The sequence below is a fragment of the Anabrus simplex genome, chromosome 6 (genome assembly GCF_040414725.1).
Source record: "Anabrus simplex isolate iqAnaSimp1 chromosome 6, ASM4041472v1, whole genome shotgun sequence".
NCBI classification, from domain to species: Eukaryota; Metazoa; Arthropoda; class Insecta; order Orthoptera; family Tettigoniidae; genus Anabrus; species Anabrus simplex.
In genome coordinates, this window is record NC_090270.1 from 6,649,696 (window position 1) to 6,672,621 (window position 22,926).

A 22,926-nucleotide genomic window follows, 5' to 3' on the forward strand; every position below is an offset into this window, starting at 1 on the left:
ACAAGCCTCTGTTACCCTATGTAGATATAAGGTACTGTAAAGACCCCAACGTACTCGTAAAACGTTTACAACTGCTAAGAGCCTATCATGATGCTGGTTACACACAGTACAAAGAAGATATTTTTGAAATAGAGCATGAATTACGTCGTGGAGGTATTATTAAGTAAGCGCTTACCCTCACCTAAGTCATCCATCTGTAGTATATAGTCGATCGAGTAGCTATATTCGTATAGATTATTTCCCAACATTCTTCCTTCCTTAGGGTGTTAACTCCGCCTCTAGTTGTAGAGCCGGTCTCAAGCCCGGATAAAGAGAGGAGAGGCACCCTAGCCCTTTAGCCCTTTAGCCCATTAGCCCTTTAGCCCTTTTGCCCTTTTGCCTATTAGCCCTTTATCCTATTAGCCCTACAAGGAATGTGCAGTAACCTAATCTCCTTAGAACAAAGGTATCCCCTGACATGTTCTAAACACATGTTGTATCGAGTACAGTGTTCGGTTCTACTTATTTAGCGTTCTAAACACTTCAATCAATGTTCCGATCACATGATAAAGTTAACGGCATAGAGTGCAGTGTTCGATTCTAGTCTTGTTATGTTTCTTTATTGATTTGCAAATCTAAACATGCATAATGACGTCATCACTGCAGCACGTGCTTACTCTAGCTATTCCGACGCAGGTTTAAACTTGTTCGATAGAGCTATGCCTTGACATAAGAGGAGGCCTTAACAGCTTATGTATAGCCGCTATAGTTTAAAGATAGCTGTTGTTAAGAAAAAGCTCGTAGAATTTTTCAAAATACCCGCCATCACATTTCAAAGGTATGAGGTTTAGTGCTGTAAAGATACCTGCACGATGCAAAGCTAGCTTTCTTCATCAGAGCAGCCACCATCTTGTGTGAGCACCTCTAGGCCGTATCATAAGCAGCTGTGTATAGTCACCGTCTTGTCGCTGCTACCTTGCGCAAGCACCCCTAGGGAGTCTCATAAGAGCAGCAGCCATCTTGTGCAAGCGCTCTTAAGCTGTCACATAAGAAGCTATGTATAACCGCCATCTTGTAGAATTAGATTGCTGCAAATGCCAAAGGGCCTAAGTAGGGATCGAACCGTCGATCTCATCATTAGACTATGTTTTTCTTATGCTATCATGTTCCTGATACTGCAAACCTAGGTATCAGGTTTTGCTCTACGATGCACCGTTTTCGAGATATTTAACATTTTGCATTTAAGCCCTAAATTTAATGAATCGAACCTGCACGGCACGTTATACTCTCTACCATAGCTAAACCTGATCATGTTACGAAGACTTGCTTCAATACAAGCTAAAACAGAGCGAATGCCAAAGGGCCTAAGTAGGAACCGAACCGTTGATCTCATCATTAGACCATGTTTTTCTTGTTCCTCGTACTGCGGAACCGAGGTACTGGGCAGAAAAAGTTTTGTCCGTTTTGCTCTACGATGCACCGCTTTCGAGATATTTAACATTTTGCATTTAAGCCCCAAATTTAATGAATCGAACTAGCACGACGCGTTAGCCTCTAAGCTAGCTTTCTTCATAAGAGCAGCAGCCATCTTGCGCAAGCACCCTTAAGGCGTCTCATAAGGAGTCGTGTATAGCCACCATCTTGCGTCCGCCATCTTGCGCAAGCATCCTTAGGGCGTCTCTAGCCATCTTGTGCAACGACCCTTAAGCCGCCTCATAAGAGCAACCGCCATCTTGCGCAAGCATCCCTAGGACATCTCATAAGGAGCCATGTATAACCGCCATCTTGCGCAAGCATCCCAAGGGTGTCTCATAAGAACCTATGTATAGCGGCCATCTTGCATAAGCACCTTTAAAGAGTCATGTATAGCCACCATCTTGTGCAATTAACGCCGAGTGATGGCTGCTGTAGAATTTTTTTAAAATTATCCGCCACCATTTTTCAACTAAAGAGTGTAGCACTGAGGTTTGCGATGTAAGATGGCGGATGACAGCTGACAAAAAAGCGCGTGAGTTTGTTTACTAAACAAGAGCACGTGGAATTTTTCAATTTGCTGCCACCACATTTCAAAGGTATCTAGCTAAAGACGGCAGCACGGTGCTCTCTTGATTAAAGATGGCCGATGATAGCTAACAGAACTTTTCAAATTGCCCGCTACTACATGTCATAAAGAGGGCAGCACGGTGCTCTGTGGATTAAAGATGGCGGATGACAGCTGACGAAATTGCCCGCATGATAGCAGCACAGTGCTCTATTGATTAAAGATGGTGGATGACAGCTGTCAAAAAGCACGTGGCTTTGTTTCCAAACAAGAGCACATAGAATTTTTCAAATTGCCGCCACCACATTTCAAAGGCATCTAGCTAAAGAGTGCAGCACTGAGGTTTGTGATGCAAGATGGCGGATGACAGCTGTCAGAAAAAAGCACGTGAGTTTGTTTCCAAACAAGAGCACGTGGAATATCCCGCCACCACAAAGAGGGCAGCACTGTGCTCAAAGATGGCTGCTGTCAAAAAGCATTTTTCAAATTATCCGCCACCACATTTCAAAGGTAAGTAGCTAAAGAGGGCAGCACTGTGCTCTATAGATTAAAGATGGCGGATCACAGCTGTCAAAAAAGCACGTGGATTTGTTTCTTTCGCGCTAGTGAGGTTAAGTTGGTAGCACTAAGGTTTAGGCCCGCCAAGATGGCAACACTGCGGATGACAGGTGACGAATTTGCAGCTACTGCGATAAAGAGGGCAGCACAGCGCTCCGTCGTTTAAAGATGGCTAATGACAGCTGTCAAAAAAGCACGTGGCTGTCAAAAAACACGTGGATTTGTTTATCTCGCGCTAGTTAGGTTAAGTTGGTTCTACTGAGGTTTAGGCCCGTCAAGATGGCAGTACTGAGGTTAGCGATGCGTTGTTGTCTGTCAAAAAGCACGTGGCTGTGAAAAACACGTGGATTTGTTTACCTCGCGCTAGTTAGGTTAAGTTGGTACTACTGAGGTTTAGGCCCGTCAAGATGGCAATACTGAGGTTAGCGATGCGTTGTTGTCGATGACAGCTGTCAAAAGGCACGTGGCTTTGTTTACAAATTCAAATTTCCCGCGGGTGGTGGAGGAGACCTCTGGGAGGCCTCTGGCTGTGGTGGTGGTGGAGGAGGCCTCTGGGAGGCCTCTGGCTGTGGTGGTGGTGGAGGTGGCCTCTGGGAGCCGGAGGAGGTGGTGGCGGCAGAACTGTCCAATTATACTACTCAGAATACTCTCCATTAGCACGAATACATTTTTTCCCTTCTCCGAAACCACTTAGAAATGTATCAGTCCAAGCTTATTTCGGGATGTCACTTAGTGCACTCTCGTACGCTGCAATGGCCTCTTCATCTCACGAAAACCGCTGACCACGAACTTTTTCCTTGATCTTAAGTAACACAGGTCAGGTGAATAGGGGGAATGAGGTAACACTCGCACATTTTTTCCTTTTCCAAAAAGTCAATTGTTCTGGCAGTCCTGTGCCCACATGCATTACTGTGATGCAGCAAAAGGTCCCCACTCTTCGACTTCGCGTGCTGTGATCTCCATGTGGCGAGGACTTTGAGAAGACAATCATACACGTACCATTCAGCATTGACTGTTCGACGTGTGTCCAAGCTCACACGGGTGAGATGCCCATTTTTCGTAAAAGATAGTTGCCACCATATTTTTTTCCAGAGCTCCGACTTCGTCGAACTTTCGTACGTAGTTTCTCCCCTGCAACGCACCGCATAGAAAACTGTCTCTTTGTTTCAGGGTAATAATGGTAGGCCCTTGCTTCATCACCAGTGATGATATTCTAGGTGACTTGGAACTGCCCTCCATTGAAGTCTTCTAGCATGAAACGACACCAGTTCACTCTCGCCTCCTTTTGGCTTTCTGTCAGGGAATGTGGCACTGCACGGGCATATCTCTTGGTAAGACCTAAATAATTTTGAACGATAGTCTGTACTGCTGTTGACCCAATATTTAAGGTCCCTTCAGTGTCACAAAATGTAAGATGTGGATCTTCTTTGATCATTTTCCTGACAGCATCAATGTTCTCCTGAGTCACGGCTGTTACTGGCCGAGTGGGACGAGTTTCATCTTAAATTGACTGCCGACCCCTTGAAAAATCGCGAAACCAATTTCGAACTGTGGCCCTAGAAGGGGAAGCCTCACCAAAAACACGCAGCAAAGAAGAATGTCATTCTTGGACACATACATTATTTTTATAATCATAAAAATTCATTGCCCGAAAATCGCGGCGCGACAGATCGATCTTGTACCGTCCTGACTCAGCACTGCCCTGCTTTCTTCCCGCTTTGTGGAGGAACTATCGCTGACACGGGTTGCGCGGGCAACATCGCTCTTTTAAATGAACAAAACTTAATGTTCTTCAGAATTACGGTGTACGGGCTGCAAAAAACTTTCGGCATAGCTTCCGTATCGTCCATGTCCAAGTTAGGATGTACTAGAAGAAGGCAGCCTGAAACATGGACAAGGCATGGAAGAAGCAACATAAAAGTAAAATGTGTTGGGCAAACAATGCGTTAAACAAGTTATTTGCTACTCCAAGGATCGTCTATTGCAGAAGATGACAGCCACTCGGAGTGACTTAAGCCCTTCTCATTTCGGTGCTACAGTATTTGAAGCTGGTCAAATATGCCAGCGTGGTTTCAGTAGATTTACCAGTATGTCAAAGAAGTCATGTGGGACAAAATTGCTCAGATTATCCAGAAATCATAACAACAGTTAGTGGAATATGAAACCAAGTCAAGTAACTATAAGGCATTTCTGTAAGCCTTTCTCTGGCCACCTGTCTTCTGTCTAGCGGCTGTTCTGCTTTCGCTCATCGTGGATGCCCTTACAGCTGATTACTGATCTGTATGTCCTCCTCATTCAGTCCCATGCTCTTGAGGTACTTCCTTACTTCCTTGAACCATTTATCCAATAGGTTACGTATATTGTCCAACGCATTCGAAATCTGCTTCGATAGTCAGGTTGCATCCATCCTGAACAGATGTCCGTAGAACTTTAGTCGTCGTTTTGGCTCCATCAGCCATTCGTTACCCTGTAAAGCTGTTCTCTTCCTCTCAGTCTATACTGCCTATCTGTTATCTTAGCACTTATTATTTTGAGAAGGATCTTCCACTCATACTTCTCTGCTTCTCTCACTCCAGCCTTTCCTGACATTGTGAGGCATTCACTAATGTACAGACACTCAGATTTGATCACTGTATTATAGTACCTGAGTTTAGCTTTCCTTGAGATTGTCTTTTTCTTGTATAGGACATGCGCCCTACGAAAAGCTGTGGCCATCTTCGCTCACTTGCTGTTTTTTACTCCTTTCTCACTACCTTTTTATCTGCACTATCTCACCAAGATTATTATTATTATTATTATTATTATTATTATTATTATTATTATTATTATTATTATTATTATTATTATTATTATTATTATTATTATTATTATTATTATTATTATATAATTCCCTGGGGCCACCAAGGACCACGTTAAGTCTTGTTGCATTTGACACTGAACTTGGCCTTCTTTAGGGCCCAAATTTCCCTCATTCTTTGTGAGTGGGCCTGCTTACGCTCCTCCGTCCAAGAGGCGCCGTGTCTTCTCTTCGGTAGCTCGTCTCGGTTTAGCCCGTTCGTCAATATTTTCTTACGGAAGAGATGTCTGTTAAGGGCGTCTTCAGCTGAGATATGTAGCATATGCAGGTCTACTTTGGTATTTCTAAACCAGGGAATTGGGGTTTGAATCAAAAAAGTGAAAGATTTCTTTAGTTAACTTTCTTCCGTCCATTCTTTTCAGATGACCGTAAAATCGTGCCCGTCTTTTTCTGATTGTGTCGGTAATTTTCTCTATTTTGCTGTAGACTTCCTTGTTGGATCTCTTTTGGTGGATTCCATTCCTGTACTTTGATCCCAAGATTCCTCTCACAATTTTGCGTTCTCTTTTCACCAGTTCTTCAAGGAGTCCTTTGTTGGAATTTAGAGACAGGGTTTCGGCTGCATATAGAACTACTGGCTTCAGAACTGTTTCATAGTGACGTATCTTGGTGTCTTGGGAAAGGCATTTTTTTTTTTGTAGATTGTGCGGGATGTTTGGTAGGCTATTTCCAGTTTGCGTACTCGCTCCTGAAGTGCTTCTTTGTCCAGTCCCTTTTTCATGATGATCTCACCCAGGTATTTGAATTTGTCTACTCGGGTGATGTCCCCGTATTTTGTATGGAGTTTTGGTGGAGCCTCTTTGATGTTAGTCATTACTTCTGTTTTCTCAAACGATATCTGCAAACCAGTTTGTTCGGCAATTTCCTTTAAAATTTCAACTTGAGCTCTAGCGGTTTCTATGTCGTTTGAGAGAACAGCAATATCATCGGCAAATGCTAAGCAGTCTGTTGCGATCCCCATGGATTTGGTTCCTATTCTCAATGGACTGTAGTTGGTTTCCTGTAATCTCCCCCGCCAGGTTCTGATGATCTTTTCAAGAACACAGTTGAAGAGTATCGGGGATAGCCCATCACCTTGTCGGACTCCTGTTTTGATATCAAAGGAATGCGAGAGACATCCGTGGAACTTCACCTTGGATTTTGTATGGCTCTAATTACTGCCAGCAGTTTCAAATCAACTCCAAATTCATTTAAGATGTTTAGCAGGACTTCCCGGTCAATGGAGTCGTACGCTTTCTTAAAGTCCACAAAGACAGACACATACTGCTTGGACCTTAGTGTACAATATCTGATGATCGTTTTGAGATTTTGGATCTGTTCAGCTGTTGAGCGACCTTTTCTGAACCCTCCTTGGTATTCACCTATTTGATGTTCGACTTGTGCTTCCAAACGCTCCAAGATGTCAAGTGATAGAATTTTGTAAGTCACGGGTAGCAAAGATATTCCTCTGTAGTTATTGATGGTTCTTCATGCTGCCTTTTTTGTGTAATGGATGGATCAAAGCTATTTTTCCAATCTTCGGGTAGGGTCGCCTTGTTCCAAATTTCTTCTATTTGCTTTTGCAAGATATCAAGTGATTCCTCTGGGGCATATTTCCATAGTTCTGCTACTACTGAGCCTTCCTCCGGCGCTTTGTTATTTTTGATACGAGCAATGTGACGCTTGATTTCATCTCTGTCGGGTGGTCTGTAACCTGGATACCTGAGTAAGGGTTCCTTGGTCTCGATGGGGCTTTGCGGTTTAGAGCAATTAAGTAAATTCTTAAAATAATCTGCCAGAATGCTGCAATTTTCTTCATTTGACGTCGCCAGTGTGCCGTGCTTTCGCTCAAAGCATAGAGATGGTGGTTTATAGCCAGTGAGTTTGCGTTTGAAGGCTCTGTAATACTCTCTGCTTTCATTCTTCCGAAAGTTTTGTTCTATCTTTTCAATGAGAGATTTTCGTATTTACGTTTCTTAGTTCTGAACACCCTAGCTACTTGGGCACGTTGGGTTTTGTAAGTTTCCCAATCATTTTCTGATTTCGTAGAGTAGTACTGTTTCCACGCATTGAGTCTTTCTTGGAGGACTGATTCGCAGGTACTATTCCACCAGGCATGCTTTTTGCTTCTCTTGATTTCTGCAACGTCTTTGGCGGCCTCAACAAGGAGACTTTTGGCGTTGTTAAAGTCAAAGTCATTTGGTCTAGCCTTCTCCTGGAACTCCTCGACCCTTTGCCGAAGTTTATCATTGTCGAAGCGTGTGATCTGTTTGGTTGTCTTCCTTGAGTTTGCGGGAATTGGTTTGGATGAAGGGATTTACTAAGGAGACAGGTGAAACACTCCTTTTTACTGTAACGTCTACTCTTGGCTGTACAGTTCACCTTATTCAGAATGGATTTTTCTACGTCCTCACGAGAAGATTTTCTGGAGATCCCGGTGAAGCTCTTTTCAGCTGTGTAAGAATGGGGGCGGGGAGGAAGCAATAACAGTACTGATGTAAGAACAGCAGCATATGCTATCAAACGGATTGTGAAGTCTGGACTCATGCTTCATTGCAAAGTTGTCAATGTAAGTGACGTTCATGAATTTTGCAGCGAAATCTTACCAACTGAAAGTGTGAATACCTACTACACTGAGAGGGAAAGTGACGAAATTATTCTCCCAGATCACGTCCTCATTCTTTTGGGCACCTCAAATGTCCAAATGATAATGTCCCAATCAATCTAGAAACAGTTCTCAAGCTCTAGTTTGCGGGTACTTGGTTCGTGTTGTTGAAGAGAGGATGGAGTGTGACATTTGCTTCAGCAACATCTCACTGCCTAGAGCTTCGACACCACTAATGGAACTGATTATGCATCAGGACAGAGGGACGCCTGTTTTATTGCTCTAATTAAGCACCTGCAGGAAATTGTTGAAGCTTCTGTCCCCTACTGTCGGGGAAGTCCTTCAAAATTACGAGTGTAATACGGGACTTGCTACTTTTTCCCTTTCAGAATGTGCTCTGTTAAAGTGTGACGTCAAAGAACATCTACAAACTGTTAGTGATATTATCTTATTGAAGTTTGTAAGACCTCTATTAACTGATATTGCGTTGGGAAGAACACAAAAAGTTAGCCGTCCGGTATATCACTCCAAGCCTTCCTCCAAGAAAATTTTTAAATTGTGAGGTGAAGGGGGGCAACTACTGCCAAACTGCCGCTTCATACAGGTAATAGACCCTATTACTGGTGCAATTTACGAGCTTTTATGAACGTATGGCTGTATTGCATCGGGTTCTGTAGTCTGAAGTAGTTAAGAACATTGTGTGTCTTTGTCTGCCATCTGGCGGAGAAAATTTGCCACGTCGTAGTCGCAAAAATACCTCACATAGAGCAGGCGGTATAGGAGGATCGAGACGGCGGTGGAAATTTCACACTCCCGCTTAGCTATGCACCAATAGTAAAATTCGCCGGGGAGAAACATCAAGCCAACCTCATATTATAGGAAGCGCTATCAAATGTAACTTCACTGATTAAATTTATAAAGGAAAACTGAATAACTGATTATAGATTCGAGATCAGGAGAAATTTAGAAACATAACAAAATATGAAAAGTTATTAATTAATGAAGATTGACGGTCATAATTCTTAGAAATCAATGAGTGACTGAACGGGTGGCTGTGTTTCTAGAAAATAGAACTCAGAGAATTAGGGTAGGTGAAGCTTTATCTGACCTTGTAATAATTAAGAGAGTAATTCGTCAAGGCAGTATTATTGGACCTTTATGTTTTCTTATATATATTGTACCAGGAAGGCATAGGCCCTGGCACATATAAATTACAAATTATATTTTCTAGCATACAATTCAGTTCCGATACGTGAACAGCTGTGTGAGAGAATGTTCTCGTACCTACTGCACGACACGAGCGAGAACGCAAGTCAAGCAAGGTCAAGTGACGTCACCGCCGCATGCAGCTTACTTCCCCTACAGAAGTTTCTCGGCTATTTTCATGAACTTTTTAATGCCTGGGCCGATTAACACGAGACTAATGCTGAATTATAGCTAATGTTCTGGAAACAAAACCCTGCAAATTTGAAATCAATCCATCCAGTGGTTTCCGAGATATGACAATTTAAAATTTGGAAGAAATACTCGTCCCTTATCACCTGATTCCAAGCGCTGCCCGCCTGACGTGTATATATAGGCCCCTGGGCCAAGGCCATAGCCAGTGCAGTCCCTTGTACATAGTCATGTGTGCACAGCGTGTGTAGAAAGTATGCTCCGTCGCGATTCGCGAGGATATAATAGTGGCCGTACTCAAACGCTGTTTTGTACCGTCCGTGAAGTTTCCGCCGCGCCGCGACGACTGTAAGATTCTACACGTTTTTCAAGGTGAATTGGCGTGATATAATACTTGCAAATTTATTATAAAGGTGAAGCTCTAATAGGAAGTAATAATTGAAGTATCTAATATTTCACTGACTAAAATACGACACCATGAACTGTAGTAATTCCACATAATTATAAACTGTGCTAATATCATAAATCAGTGCGTGTGGTAAACTGAAATCGTAATTTAAAACCACTTCTAAGACATATTTCCCTTACTGTGAACTGTGCGAGACTGTATTTACTCGATATTCGTCCCAGAACAGGGCAAAGATTAACTATTTTCATTGTGCACTTTCTCGATCTTTCGGTCACTACGGTGAGAAATCCAGTGAACATTAAGGACATTTTAATAATATTAAATAGTACGGACCAGTGTGGTGTGAATACAATCATAAAACCGCCTTAATCTGTTAATAATATTTGTTCAGAGACGGTGATAGATCACGTTTTCAAGTGCTTATGAACTGTGTATATAAAAACTGTGTTTTCTCCACCATGGACTGTGAATGTTAATTTACCTCCGTAAAATCAGTGTAAAAATAGAACTGTGCATTACGACGGTGTGTGATATTAGCATCCGTAATATTTTCAATGGTGCCAATTGAACTTTCCGTGTTCCGACATTACTTCCAAGAACAACGGAAATCTTGTCAAAAGTGCTACGAGATCCTGCTACATTAAACGTCGCTTCCAACCAGGGATTTACATGGTTCTTCAGTTGTGGTACCCATCGAGGGACGTCGACGAGGGAGATTGACGTGGTATCTTCACTGAACATCGCCGGTGCTGAGTTCGAGTCTTCGTCCGCATTCCGCGGAATGTTCCTGACACCGTACAGCTCAACTCCAGCATTAGTAAGCAGATCTTCTTGTAATCTGAGTGAGTAATCAAAACTGACTGACTTTTTGTACTAAGCACTTTGTTCAGTAGAGTGTTCTTACAATTGCTGCGTGTGGATGTTAATTCATAATTTCATCGTCAGTTAAAAATTCATGTTTTGCTGTAAATTCCTTTCTAAGTCATTAATTAATTGAAGTGCTTTATTCGTTTCATGTTTTTCAATTTAAACGAACTGAAAGACATACTGCAAGAGTTCAAATATTTAATTTACCAAACTTTCCATGACAAGTGTGTGTTTATTTTGTGTTTCAAAATTTAGAAAGACTGTAGGTCAGCACCTTAAATGATGAACTGACAATTTCCAAGGTGCTAAGCAATATTTGTGTATGTTTGCATTTAACATTAGAAAGACTGTAGGCTATTCATGATCTATAGAAGAACAATAATTATTTTTGAAATTCTCAAGCGAACAGACGTCAAGAAAATCATAACATAAATCTTTTCTTTTTTATTTTGGCAAGTATTAACTTCCAAGTTGAGTTGCAAATGCAGGGTGATATATATGTGGCTATTATTAATAAATTTTATAGAAAAAAGAATTGCCATCTATTATTCTCCCTGCGATACAATCCGTTTCTGTACCTGCTCCAAAAAACACCGGACACTACCTGAGATCCTTTCCATGCTCAAACCCCACAATCATTTCCCGGTACAATATCAATAATAATAATAATAATAATAATAATAATAATAATAATAATAATAATAATCGTATGGCCTCAGCTACCGTGTGCAGACATTTCAATTTGACGCCATCTGGCTGCCTGCTCGTCAATTTCGACGTTCCGTTTTACTCTAGGTCCGCTAGATGGCAGACAGAGTAAACCGGATCTCTTTTGGGCGTCTATGGCTGAGATTTAATTAATTTTGTCGGGTAAATACCAAATGTATCACCAGAGATCTTTTACATGCCGACATCGTACGACATGGAGTGTCGAATGGACTTTTTTCCGCCCTTCAAAAATCCGACTACCTCTGCCAATGATATGTGTAAAGAAGTGGAATCAGAGATCAGGCTGTTTGCAGATGATGTTATTCTGTGCAGAGTAATAAATAAGTTACAAGATTGTGAGCAACTGCAAAATGACCTCGATAATGTTGTGGGATAGACAGTAAGCAATGGTATGTTGATAAACGGGGTTAAAAGTCAGATTGTGAGTTTCACAAATAGGAAATGTCCTCTCAGTTTAATTACTGCGTTGATGGGGTGAAAGTTCCCTTTGGGGATCATTGTAAGTATGTGGGTCTTAACATAAGGAAAGATCTTCATTAGGGTAATCACATAAATATGATTGTAAATAAAGGATACAGATCTTTGCACATGGTTATGAGAGTATTTAGGGGTTGTAGTAAGGATGTAAAGGAGAGGGCATATAAGTCTCTGGTAAGACCCCAACTAGAGTATGGTTTCAGTGTATTTGAGCTACTTACTTGATTCAAGAACTAGAAAAAATCCAAAGAAAAGCAGGTCGATTTGTTCCGGGTGATTTTCGACAAAAGAGTAGCGTACCGTAACAACAAAGTTGCAAAGTTTGGGCTGAGAAGACTTGGGAGAAAGGAGACGAGCTGCTCGACTAAGTGGTACGTTCCGAGCTGTCAGTGGAGAGATGGCGTGGGAAGATATCAGTAGACGAATAAGTTCGGATGGTGTCTTTAAAAGTAGGAAAGATCACAATATGAAGATAAAGTTGGAATTCAAGAGGACAAATTGGGGCAAATTTTCGTTTATAGGAAGGGGAGTTATTGATTGAAATAACTTACCAAGGGAGATGTTCAATAAATTTCCAATTTCTTTGCAATCATTTAGGAAAAGGCTAGGAAAACAACAGATAGGGAACCTGCCACCTGGGCGACTGCCCTAAATGCAGATCAGTATTGATTGATTGATTGATTGATTGATTGATTGATTGATTGATTGATTGATTGATTGATTGATTGATTGATTGATTGATTGATTGATTGATTGATTGATTGATTGATTGATTTACGCTATTCGATGATTGGTTGAAGGCTAGGGACGCCACAAATAGCGCGTATTTACCCGCCTAGAATACAGGAGCTAATTCACAATTATATTAATTACCAGGAATCGAATTGAGTTGAGATTTGACATAGACGCTAGAATCATAATATAATCACATCAGTGGATCCCAAGTTTAAGCCACTGGCTGGTCTGCATATAGTCAAATGCGGAAGTTGGAAATGCTCACTCTAAGGTGACATGTCGTGAACTCGGAGAGGGGATGAGAGTCACATAAAAACCAGGTCAGGGCGACGGAGTGGACACTTGGAAAAAGTTGTTAGAGCTGTTACTACGTTCGTTAGCACAGTGATCCAGTAGTACGCGTTACGCACTTGAACATTCAGCATTATCAGGAGTTCGAAAACCGGAGAAAGTTACAAGTAGTTGCCTACTGACCAATCACTAGAAATGTATAAACATTTACAGAACTAATTAAATATAAACCTACGGGTAGGAGTGATATAATATATCTAGGGAACAGTGCATATTACGCGAGAATGGTCGCGGGTGATTGGCATAATTTCGCCAGTGAACAGTCGATTACAAACTGATACTTGGTCAGCCAAGCGAACGTAAGCCGGAAGAAACGCGAACATTCACGGAAGTGCCGGGTTCGAAACTCGAAGGCGCGCCGGGCCGTTGAAGGTGATACCGATGTATCACGAGTTCCTTAGTGCCGGGAAGAAACGAAGAATGTATGTTTACAATAAGTGGACCAGATAAAAGGCCAGCAGTATAAAAATTCCTTTGTTATAATTACAGTGTAAAATCTTCTAAGTGTTAATTTGTATTTGTTTGTCTACAATTTAAAATGTGTCAAATTGAAAAGTGTAAAGAATTACCTCTACTAGCTGACATGGAGACCAGCAGGATGGCGTGCTAAACTGGACGGGCCATGTGCTCCTCGTCTGGTTTATCAGACAACAGGCAGAGATGAGTACCATATCAAAGTAATTATGTAGATTGCTAATATTCAAGGTTATGAATTTCATTATTGCTTCCGTGTTGAATCAAGATTACATATAATTTTACAAGGTTTATTTCACCTACTCAATACTGTACGATAATTGCAATGTCTATAAATACATTACAATATGTTAATAAGGGACTAGTTTAGACGCTATGTGGGTCATCATCAGCCTAAATAAGATACATTTTTTTGATTTGCCGATGTCCTAAAACAAAATTACATTGTGAAAATAAGAATTAAAAGAGTGAACTGTATATATGGTGCGGTAATATGCATATGAAATGGTGGAGTGGATGAAATGTTGGTAGATAAAATTATGTTGTACTGATCTATGACAATCAAAGTTTCGGTTTACATGTGTTACAATTAGACCGTAAGAGTAGTAGCACTACGATTGTCTACAATGATGATTAAAATATTGCCTTTTTTAGTGGATACTCTAAAATTGCACATTAAAAGTAGGTACTGGTATAAGATGCCGGTCTGAATACAAAGTCCAGATGCTTCTATTGAGTTCTATATTTCAAGTGCATCCTCAGGTAAAAAAATTAATGTTGAACATTGGCGCAGATGGTGTCTGTCTTGCTTAAGGTCCAATATTTCTGATACAGAAATTAAATGTAGGCAAAACCATGCGACTTCTTATAATACACTGACTGACAGAGCAAATGCAACACCAAGAAGGAGTGGTCAGAACTTTATGCCAATTGCAGGGTAGACTGACGTCACTGAGGTATGCTCATGTTGTGAAATGCGCCGCTGTGCTGCGCACGTAGCGAACGATAAATGGGACACGGCGTTGGCGAATGGCCCACTTCGTACCGTGATTTCTCAGCCGACACTCATTGTAGAACGTGTTGTCGTGTGCCACAGGACACGTGTATAGCTAAGAATGCCAGGCCGCCGTCAACGGAGGCATTTCCAGCAGACAGACGACTTTACGAGGGGTATGGTGATCGGGCTGAGAAGGGCAGGTTGGTCGCTTCGTCAAATCGCAGCCGATACCCATAGGGATGTGTCCACGGTGCAGCGCCTGTGGCGAAGATGGTTGGCGCAGAGACATGTGGCACGTGCGAGGGGTCCAGGCGCAGCCCGAGTGACGTCAGCACGCGAGGATCGGCGCATCCGCCGCCAAGCGGTGGCAGCCCCGCACGCCACGTCAACCGCCATTCTTCAGCATGTGCAAGACACCCTGGCTGTTCCAATATCGACCAGAACAATTTCCCCTCGATTGGTTGAAGGAGGCCTGCACTCCCGGCGTCCGCTCAGAAGACTACCATTGACTCCACAGCATAGACGTGCACGCCTGGCATGGTGCCGGGCTAGAGCGACTTGGATGAGGGAATGGCGGAACGTCGTGTTCTCCGATGAGTCACGCTTCTGTTCTGTCAGTGATAGTCACCGCAGACGAGTGTGGCGTCGGCGTGGAGAAAGGTCAAATCCGGCAGTAACTGTGGAGCGCCCTACCGCTAGACAACGCGGCATCATTGTTTGGGGCGCTATTGCGTATGATTCCACTTCACCTCTAGTGCGTATTCAAGGCACGTTAAATGCCCACCGCTACGTGCAGCATGTGCTGCGGCCGGTGGCACTCCCGTACCTTCAGGGGCTGCCCAACGCTCTGTTTCAGCAGGATAATGCCCGCCCACACACTGCTCGCATCTCCCAACAGGCTCTACGAGGTGTACAGATGCTTCCGTGGCCAGCGTACTCTCCGGATCTCTCACCAATCGAACACGTGTGGGATCGCATTGGACGCCGTTTGCAAACTCTGCCCCAGCCTCGTACGGACGACCAACTGTGGCAAATGGTTGACAGAGAATGGAGAACCATCCCTCAGGACACCATCCGCACTCTTATTGACTCTGTACCTCGACGTGTTTCTGCGTACATCGCCGCTCGCGGTGGTCCTACAATCTACTGAGTCGATGCCGTGCGCATTGTGTAACCTGCATATCGGTTTGAAATAAAGATCAATTATTCGTCCGTGCCGTCTCTGTTTTTCCCCAACTTTCATCCCTTTCGAACCACTCCTTCTTGGTGTTGCATTTGCTCTGTCAGTCAGTGTATAATGGATTCTTCCTGTGATATGAGGAGAATTCCCAATCCAAGTTGGAACCAATAGAACCTGATGATGAAAAAATTAGAATTAACATGAAATTTTTAAAGAAGGGAATGGCGAAAAACGAAGAAGGAAAGGAATGAGTACTCACCTTGCATGCAATGTGAACGACTTGACCGGTAGAGTGCAACTAGAGTAACGAGAATGGCAAGGAATAGGGAAGGAGGAAAGCTGGTGAAGGGAGGAACAACCCGGTGGAGCGGGTGGCGTGCGAGGGGCGGGGCGGGGGCGGGAAGTTGGGAAGTGGCTTAATGCAGGGACGAAGGGTGGGGGAATGATGGTGATTGTATCGATGGAGGACCTTTAATTACGGTAACTTAAGAATGTTTGAAATTAAATGTAGGCAAAACCATGCGACTTCTGATAATATAATGGATTCTCCCTCTGGTATGAGGAGAATTCCCAATCCAAGTTGGAACCAATAGAACCTGATGATGAAAAAGAAGGAAATAAAGTCCAAATAAAATATTGGACTTTTTCGTTATTTCGTTTAGGTTATTGTTAGCATTAAAATACTGGTCCAGATGTATACAAAAATTCTCGATTATATTAAGCAGAGGGCCCTTGTTAGCTATCTTAAGAATGTCCATGTCTTGTTCAATATTCGTGAATTCAAGATTATAATCGACCATGTGTTGGCCGATAGCCGAAAATGTATTATATTTGACTGCATTGATATGTTCGGAATATCTCATATAAAAACTTCTTCCGGTTTGCCCTACATAAGAAATATTAGTGCATGAGTTACATTTAAGCCTGTAAACACCTGATTTTGCGTACCTCTTGACCTTGTTGATGTGTAACATGTTATGTCGAATGTGTGTACTGTTATTATTGGTTTTGAATGCTGTTTTTACGCCTTTTCTCTTGAAAATATTAGTGATCTTACGAATTTCGTTATTAAAAGTGAAAGTGAAAAAGGATTCGTATTTAGGCAGTTCTTTCTTAAGTGTTGTTTTAGGACGATATTTACCGGTATGTTTATTGATTACCATATACTTGCTATGAAGTGGCTACTGAAGCCGTTGAATTTTGCTATACTGCATGGACCATTTATATTGGTATTATAAATTTACTCTTTTGGAACAAATATTTCAGATTCCCTATGGGAATCAACATCTATATCATCTGGTGGCCAAGCAGGCATCAATTTTTGGTAATGAGACAAAGTCTCTCATAGTAACAATGGCCTCCATGGTATGCACTAGCCAGCGTCTTGGTAGGTGTGCTAGGTACCAACTGATGAGCCCAGTCCAGCACACAGGGGCGAAACGCTGGCAACCAGGAATGAGCTGGAAAATGTATAATGTCCAATAACAGACCATTTATATTGGTATTAGTTGCATTAGATTAGAACCATAACACCACCTGAGATCAGTGCTGGTTGGGACTCAGGCTTTGAGTGGGTGCAATAAGGCCATAGAAATTCAACCAATTCATTTCCAAATTGTACCATATGTTTTATATACCGTATATATATATATATAAGTGTAAATTGTGTAAAAAATAGTTTTTAAGAATAGTGCTAGTACAAGTTAATCTCCTAATAGTGTAAAAATGTACAGATGTTTTAAACCCACTTGTATCAAGCCGTCCTCATTACTGGCATTATGAGAGTTGACAGTTAATATTATTTCCATTGGACGTGAACATGAGTTGGACGTCCTATTAGAACTTTATAACATGGACCACTTGATCACTCTAATATGACCTAATGTCTTGTACTTCAGTGCAATTGCTATATAAAAAATATAGATTATGAATAATCCTAGTATAGCATCTACTCAGAGCTCTGACTCGGAGATGGATTTCATGGTTGATGATGCCTGCAATGACAGGCAAAACATGTACCATACTCAAACTTAATATAATGACAGTGTTATAGTCCTAAAGACTTAACTAGTATTGAATAGGGGGTTTCAATAAAGTAATTGTTTAACATTTAATAAGTGGTATGTTCCGAGCTGTCAGGGGAGAGATGGCATGGAATGACATTAGTAGACGAATACGTTTTAGTGGTGTCTTTAAAAATAGGAAAGGTCACAGCATGAAGATAAAGTTGGAATTCAAGAGGACAAATTGTGGCAAATATTCAATTATAGGAAGGGGAGTTAGGGATTGGAGTAACTTATAAAGGGAGATGTTCAATAAGTATCCAATTTATTTACAATAATTGAAGAAAAGGCTAGGAAAACAACATATACGGAATCTGCCACCCGGGCAACTGCCCTAAATGCAGATCAGTAGTGAGTGATATGGTAAGGAGAAGAGCACTCTTACTGTTACTTACAAGAGGACCCCTGACTACTGTTCCAGACAACATCAAACTTATCCACGGGCTGTCTACAAATGGAGTGTCGGCCTCAGTGTTCACCAAGTGGGAGCCATTGACAGTCATCCAGAATCCTGAACCTGCTCTGTTTCTTCTGGATATGAGCTGCAAATATTCTGATGATCTTCTGCGGCAGGTAAATTAACACTTTCAACACTATGCCCGTACAGAATATGGACAAACTGCTTTCCTGGTTGTGAACAGCGCCCACGTGTCATACGGGCATGATTTTTGTGTGTTTATAGGTATCTGCACGTATCTCATACAGTTCTTGTCCCTTGAGAGAAGTAGTTTATCTAGTGTCCACTAGAATGCAACAGTTATCAGGAAGTTCAAAGAGGGTAGATTCTACCAAAGCACTCGATGTGCCGGGTACTGAGCACACGAAATCTGATGCACTGTTAGCTTTTTTACTATGCAAACATGTCCTCACGCCGGTTCAATGATAGTGATATCTTGGATATCTTATCGTGAGGAGTGGGTTCAGAAATAATTTAGATAACAGTGATGAAGGCTGCTTATGAACCAGATCACATACCAAGTGATAGTTTGGGCAAAATTTTTATTTGTTGCATCACTTTCAAAATTGGCCCTCCTGGTGGCCACGATCGTTAAGGCGTTGATGTCTAAACAGTCTGACACCGAGGTTAGCCGGTTCAAGTCACCTTCAGAATGTTGGGCGGTGGGGTAGGGGAGGTGGTGGTATACACTTTCCAATCACTAGATTGCGTACCAAAAGTCTGGAATAAATTCCAAACCTCTGCACATTGTTCATATAGAGTGAGAGCATATGACGCTGTTGATGGTGGTTCATCCATCAGATGGAGACGTTAAGTCTTGAGCAGACTCTTTGGTGCTGTGTGTCACCCTTTCCCTCCCTAGAATCACGTGATTCATTTCATCTCATTAACTCCTCTTATGAGGTTGATGTCAGGAAGGGCATCCGGTCTTAAAAACCTGCCATTACAGATTCATCTCACTTCATACCCAACTCCATAGAGAAACAGGACAACGCTTGGACAAACAAACATCACTTTCAAATGCAAGTTTCTAGGTGCATTATTTTACTCCAAATACAAACAATAAAAAATACCTCACCTCTCCAAAAATTTGGGCTTATTTTTCATATAGACGAAGAGCTGCGGACGGATGATTCAACTGTACTGCTAAAAGAAAGTAGATGATTGTGCATAGCCCAATGTTTTCAGGGCTACAGTACCAAAACAAACTGTTCCTAAATACGTAAATTTTGTTTTTCTTAAAATGTAATTGTGTTTATTTGTTGCTTAAGTAGCCACATTAATATTCATTTTTATTGTTTGAGCAGGCTTATTGGTATAAGTTGAATGTTAAAGTTTTTTCTGTACTGGTACATTCTTTAAATTGTTTTTCAGAAGACTAGCATAATTAAATTACCTTCATGTGATACAAAAATCAGATATGCACTATGTTTCACTGTTGTGTAAGTCTCAGTTCACTATGTTTAGTGTTGAAAGTGTTCATGACTGAATTAAAATTGTTCCCGTCTTATCACAGAACTATTTATTGGCCAGATGTGGTGCGTCATGTTGTTCATAACCATAGCTGAAGTGTAACGTCAAGTAATCTCTCAGTGGGAAGGATTTCCCAACACAGTGAAACCTCCATGGATCTTTTTCAAGGGGGGAGGGAGAAAATGTTGATGGATGCAGGTAACATGAAAAACAGGGGGAAAGAAAAAATATCAAAATATGGGTATCAGTACTATATTTGGGCATTTGTTATGTAAATCTCATAAATAATAATAATAATAATAATAATAATAATAATAATAATAATAATAATAATGGTGTCAGACAGGTTACACAGTCAATAGATGGCAGTACTAACTGAACTTCGCTTAAACTGTTGCAGTATCACTGCTTAGATTTCACAGCTTCAGGTTGGCCGTTCTTGCTGAGGGTGATCATTGTTGCTGGGATATGAATTTGCATGAATTATATTTTAATACTTATTTATTGATTATTGTTGACTTCTGATTAAACAAAATTTGTAAAATCTGTTCAAGAGGAGGAAACAAAATGTTGTATCTAATTTGTTTAAAGCACAGATAAAAGTGTGGACAAAATGTACTGAAGCATGAAATACAAGGGAACATTAACAAAATGTAACAAATGTGTTTATTTCACGTCATTTCATGTCTCCACATGCTTATATCAGTATGAAGAGGTGTTGCACCACTTGCTTCTGTGCACCATCTCTCGGTTTGTGATGTTCACAAAAGCTGCCAAACGTACTACAAAAAGGGGCAGTTGATCCCAGGATCACACCTCCCATAGGTTCACCAAAGTTTTAACCCGCCATCAATAGCGAGTATAGGCGCTCCCTAACATCAGGTTGGTATATGATTTTAGTTCTTATACAAGCTCTTCTTGGCAGTTTGAATAAATTATACCAGTATTTGGTTATTTGGTATATATAATTATATATATATATATACAAGGGCTGGGGCAAAAGTCATGGCAACTATTTTTTTTTTCTTGAAGATACCAGTCTGGTTGGAAAATGTGACATATACAGACAAAAGGACAAGGTGTTAACTACATGTGTGGACAATGAATAGCACTGAAATATTGTAACACACTAATTTATTATGTTAGAATAAGGCCAATATGGCCTTCCCAGTGCAAAAGAATGACAACACAGTACGCATAAAGTTGACATGACAAACCTGGGCGTAAAGACCCTCAAAGTAGTCTCCTGCTAGTGACACCACACTCTGCCAGCGATGTGGGACTCGCTGAATACCATCTGCCTCAGCATTTGCCGCACCATGTGTGGATCAGGTCACCTGTTGGCGCACAGCATTAGCAATGTCCTCTCGTGTTGCAAACCGTCTACCATGCAGTGGTTCCTTAATTTTTTGAATGAGATCAAATTCACAGGGCGAAATGTCGGGAGAGTACGGTGGGTGCTCCAATTCTTCCCATCCCCAACGTCGCAGTAGGTACCCTACACACTCTGCTTTATGTGGTTTTGCATTGTCGTGCAGGATTATTGCACTGTCCACAAGATCCAGATGTTTCTCCCAAACACCACGTCGTACCTGTTGCATCAGGAAGTCCCTGTAGTACTGTGCGGTCACTGTTCTGCTATGTGGAACAAAGTGGCAAACAAGGACACCCCTGACATCATACGCGACAATCACCATCAATTTGACTGGGGAAGGATTCTGAAGGACCTTCTGCCTTCTTGGTGATCCAGTATGTCGCCACTCTACGGACTGATGTTTCAGTTGTGGTTTGTATGCCCTGGCCCAAAATTCATCGATGGTGATTATTCATGACAAGAATTGATCGCCGTCCTGTTGCCAGTGTGCAAGGTGGTCGGAGCATATTGCATAGCGCACCAATCTTTGAACTTCCGTCAGTTCATGCGGTACCCACCGTGATGCGAATTTGTGCAGTTGCAGCTCATTATGCAATATCCTGTGGATGGTGCATTTCTCAATGCCACTTACCCTCTCTAACTCCAGTAGCATCCATCGTCTGTTTTCATCCAGGAGCTGCTCGCTGACGGCATGTGCCACATCGGTCCGCACACTGACACGTTGTCCCCAAATGTTGCTCATCACTGGTTGACACACATCATTGCTGAAACTTTCTAACCCGCTGTGCTACTGTACGGTATGGTAGGACATTACTGTGACCTTCCATCACATTTCTCCCTCAGAGAACGGCTATTTTGATGTAAGCGTGCTGCTCAACACGGATTACTTCCATCTCACATGATACTCACCAAATGACTGATTTCCTAGCCCTCGGTGCGCTCCTACCTGCTATCACAGAGCCATCTGTTGTTCTGCATACACAATGTGCCTACAGAACTTCCACACGACACATATACGTTTGTGATCCGTTCACATATCTTCAAGAAAAAAAATAGTTGCCATGACTTTTGCCCCAATCCTCGTATGTATACTTACACATTTGTATATATCCACAATCGTTTATTACCTAAATACACTGTTTTCATTCTTTTAGAAGATAATTATAATTTTGTTTTATCAGACTGGTTTTATGTTAGCCCTTTATATCTATATAAATCTACATAACTATGACTAAATATTATGAAAAGGAACTAAAATCCTTGGCATTACAAAAACACATTAGAGTACAAAACAAATTTTATCATGAATTGTAAACCTCATTATTTTCTATCATTGTCCTGTGCACTCATTTCTTTCAACTTCTTGCGAGAAACGTTCACTGCATACTACTGTTGTTAGTCCAATGTGCTCTTTGCATATTGAGCGTCTGCACGCATCACAGCAAGCTAACATACATCGGTTTTTTCAGACAGGGCAGTAGGCACGTCTTGGTTTCCACCCAGGAACGTCTGAAAAAATATAAATACCCTAGTTTTTCTTTGGTAATGATTATAAACAAGTTTTACAAAGTGTTCAATTAGATTTTTAAAAAATGGAGAAGTGAAAACTTTTAACAATAATTACCTGGGGCTGCTGGTGTTACATTTCTGACAGGAAGTTCTAGGCCAAGGATATTTTTGATGGAATTACTGAGACAATTGACAGAAAATCAACTGAAGCACGTCTCAACAGATGTCACTTTACAATTTCCAGATTTGTGGAATCAAATCTCCTGTATTAGAGAAATAAATAATCTGGGCATTGACAGTAGCCAGATCCAAAAGACCACAGAAGACTGCTTAAGGCGATCTGTTGTTTACCATCTTCACGCTGTCGTTTTTTCTTTCCTGTCACCAACATCAACTCCTCCTTTCGTAAAGTTGTA

The 22,926-nt window shown here is 41.5% G+C and overlaps 1 protein-coding gene across 1 annotated transcript in view; it reads left to right on the forward strand.

Annotated features, from left to right (window-relative positions):
• Nucleotides 1-22,926, forward strand: part of LOC136875451 (ionotropic receptor 75a-like) — a 120,999-nt gene that overhangs the window by 24,310 nt on the left and 73,763 nt on the right. The window contains exon 2 of the mRNA XM_067149001.2: nt 18,118-18,269. Coding sequence (XP_067005102.2) covers nt 18,118-18,269 — 152 coding nt within the window. The remainder of the gene's footprint in view (nt 1-18,117; nt 18,270-22,926) is intronic.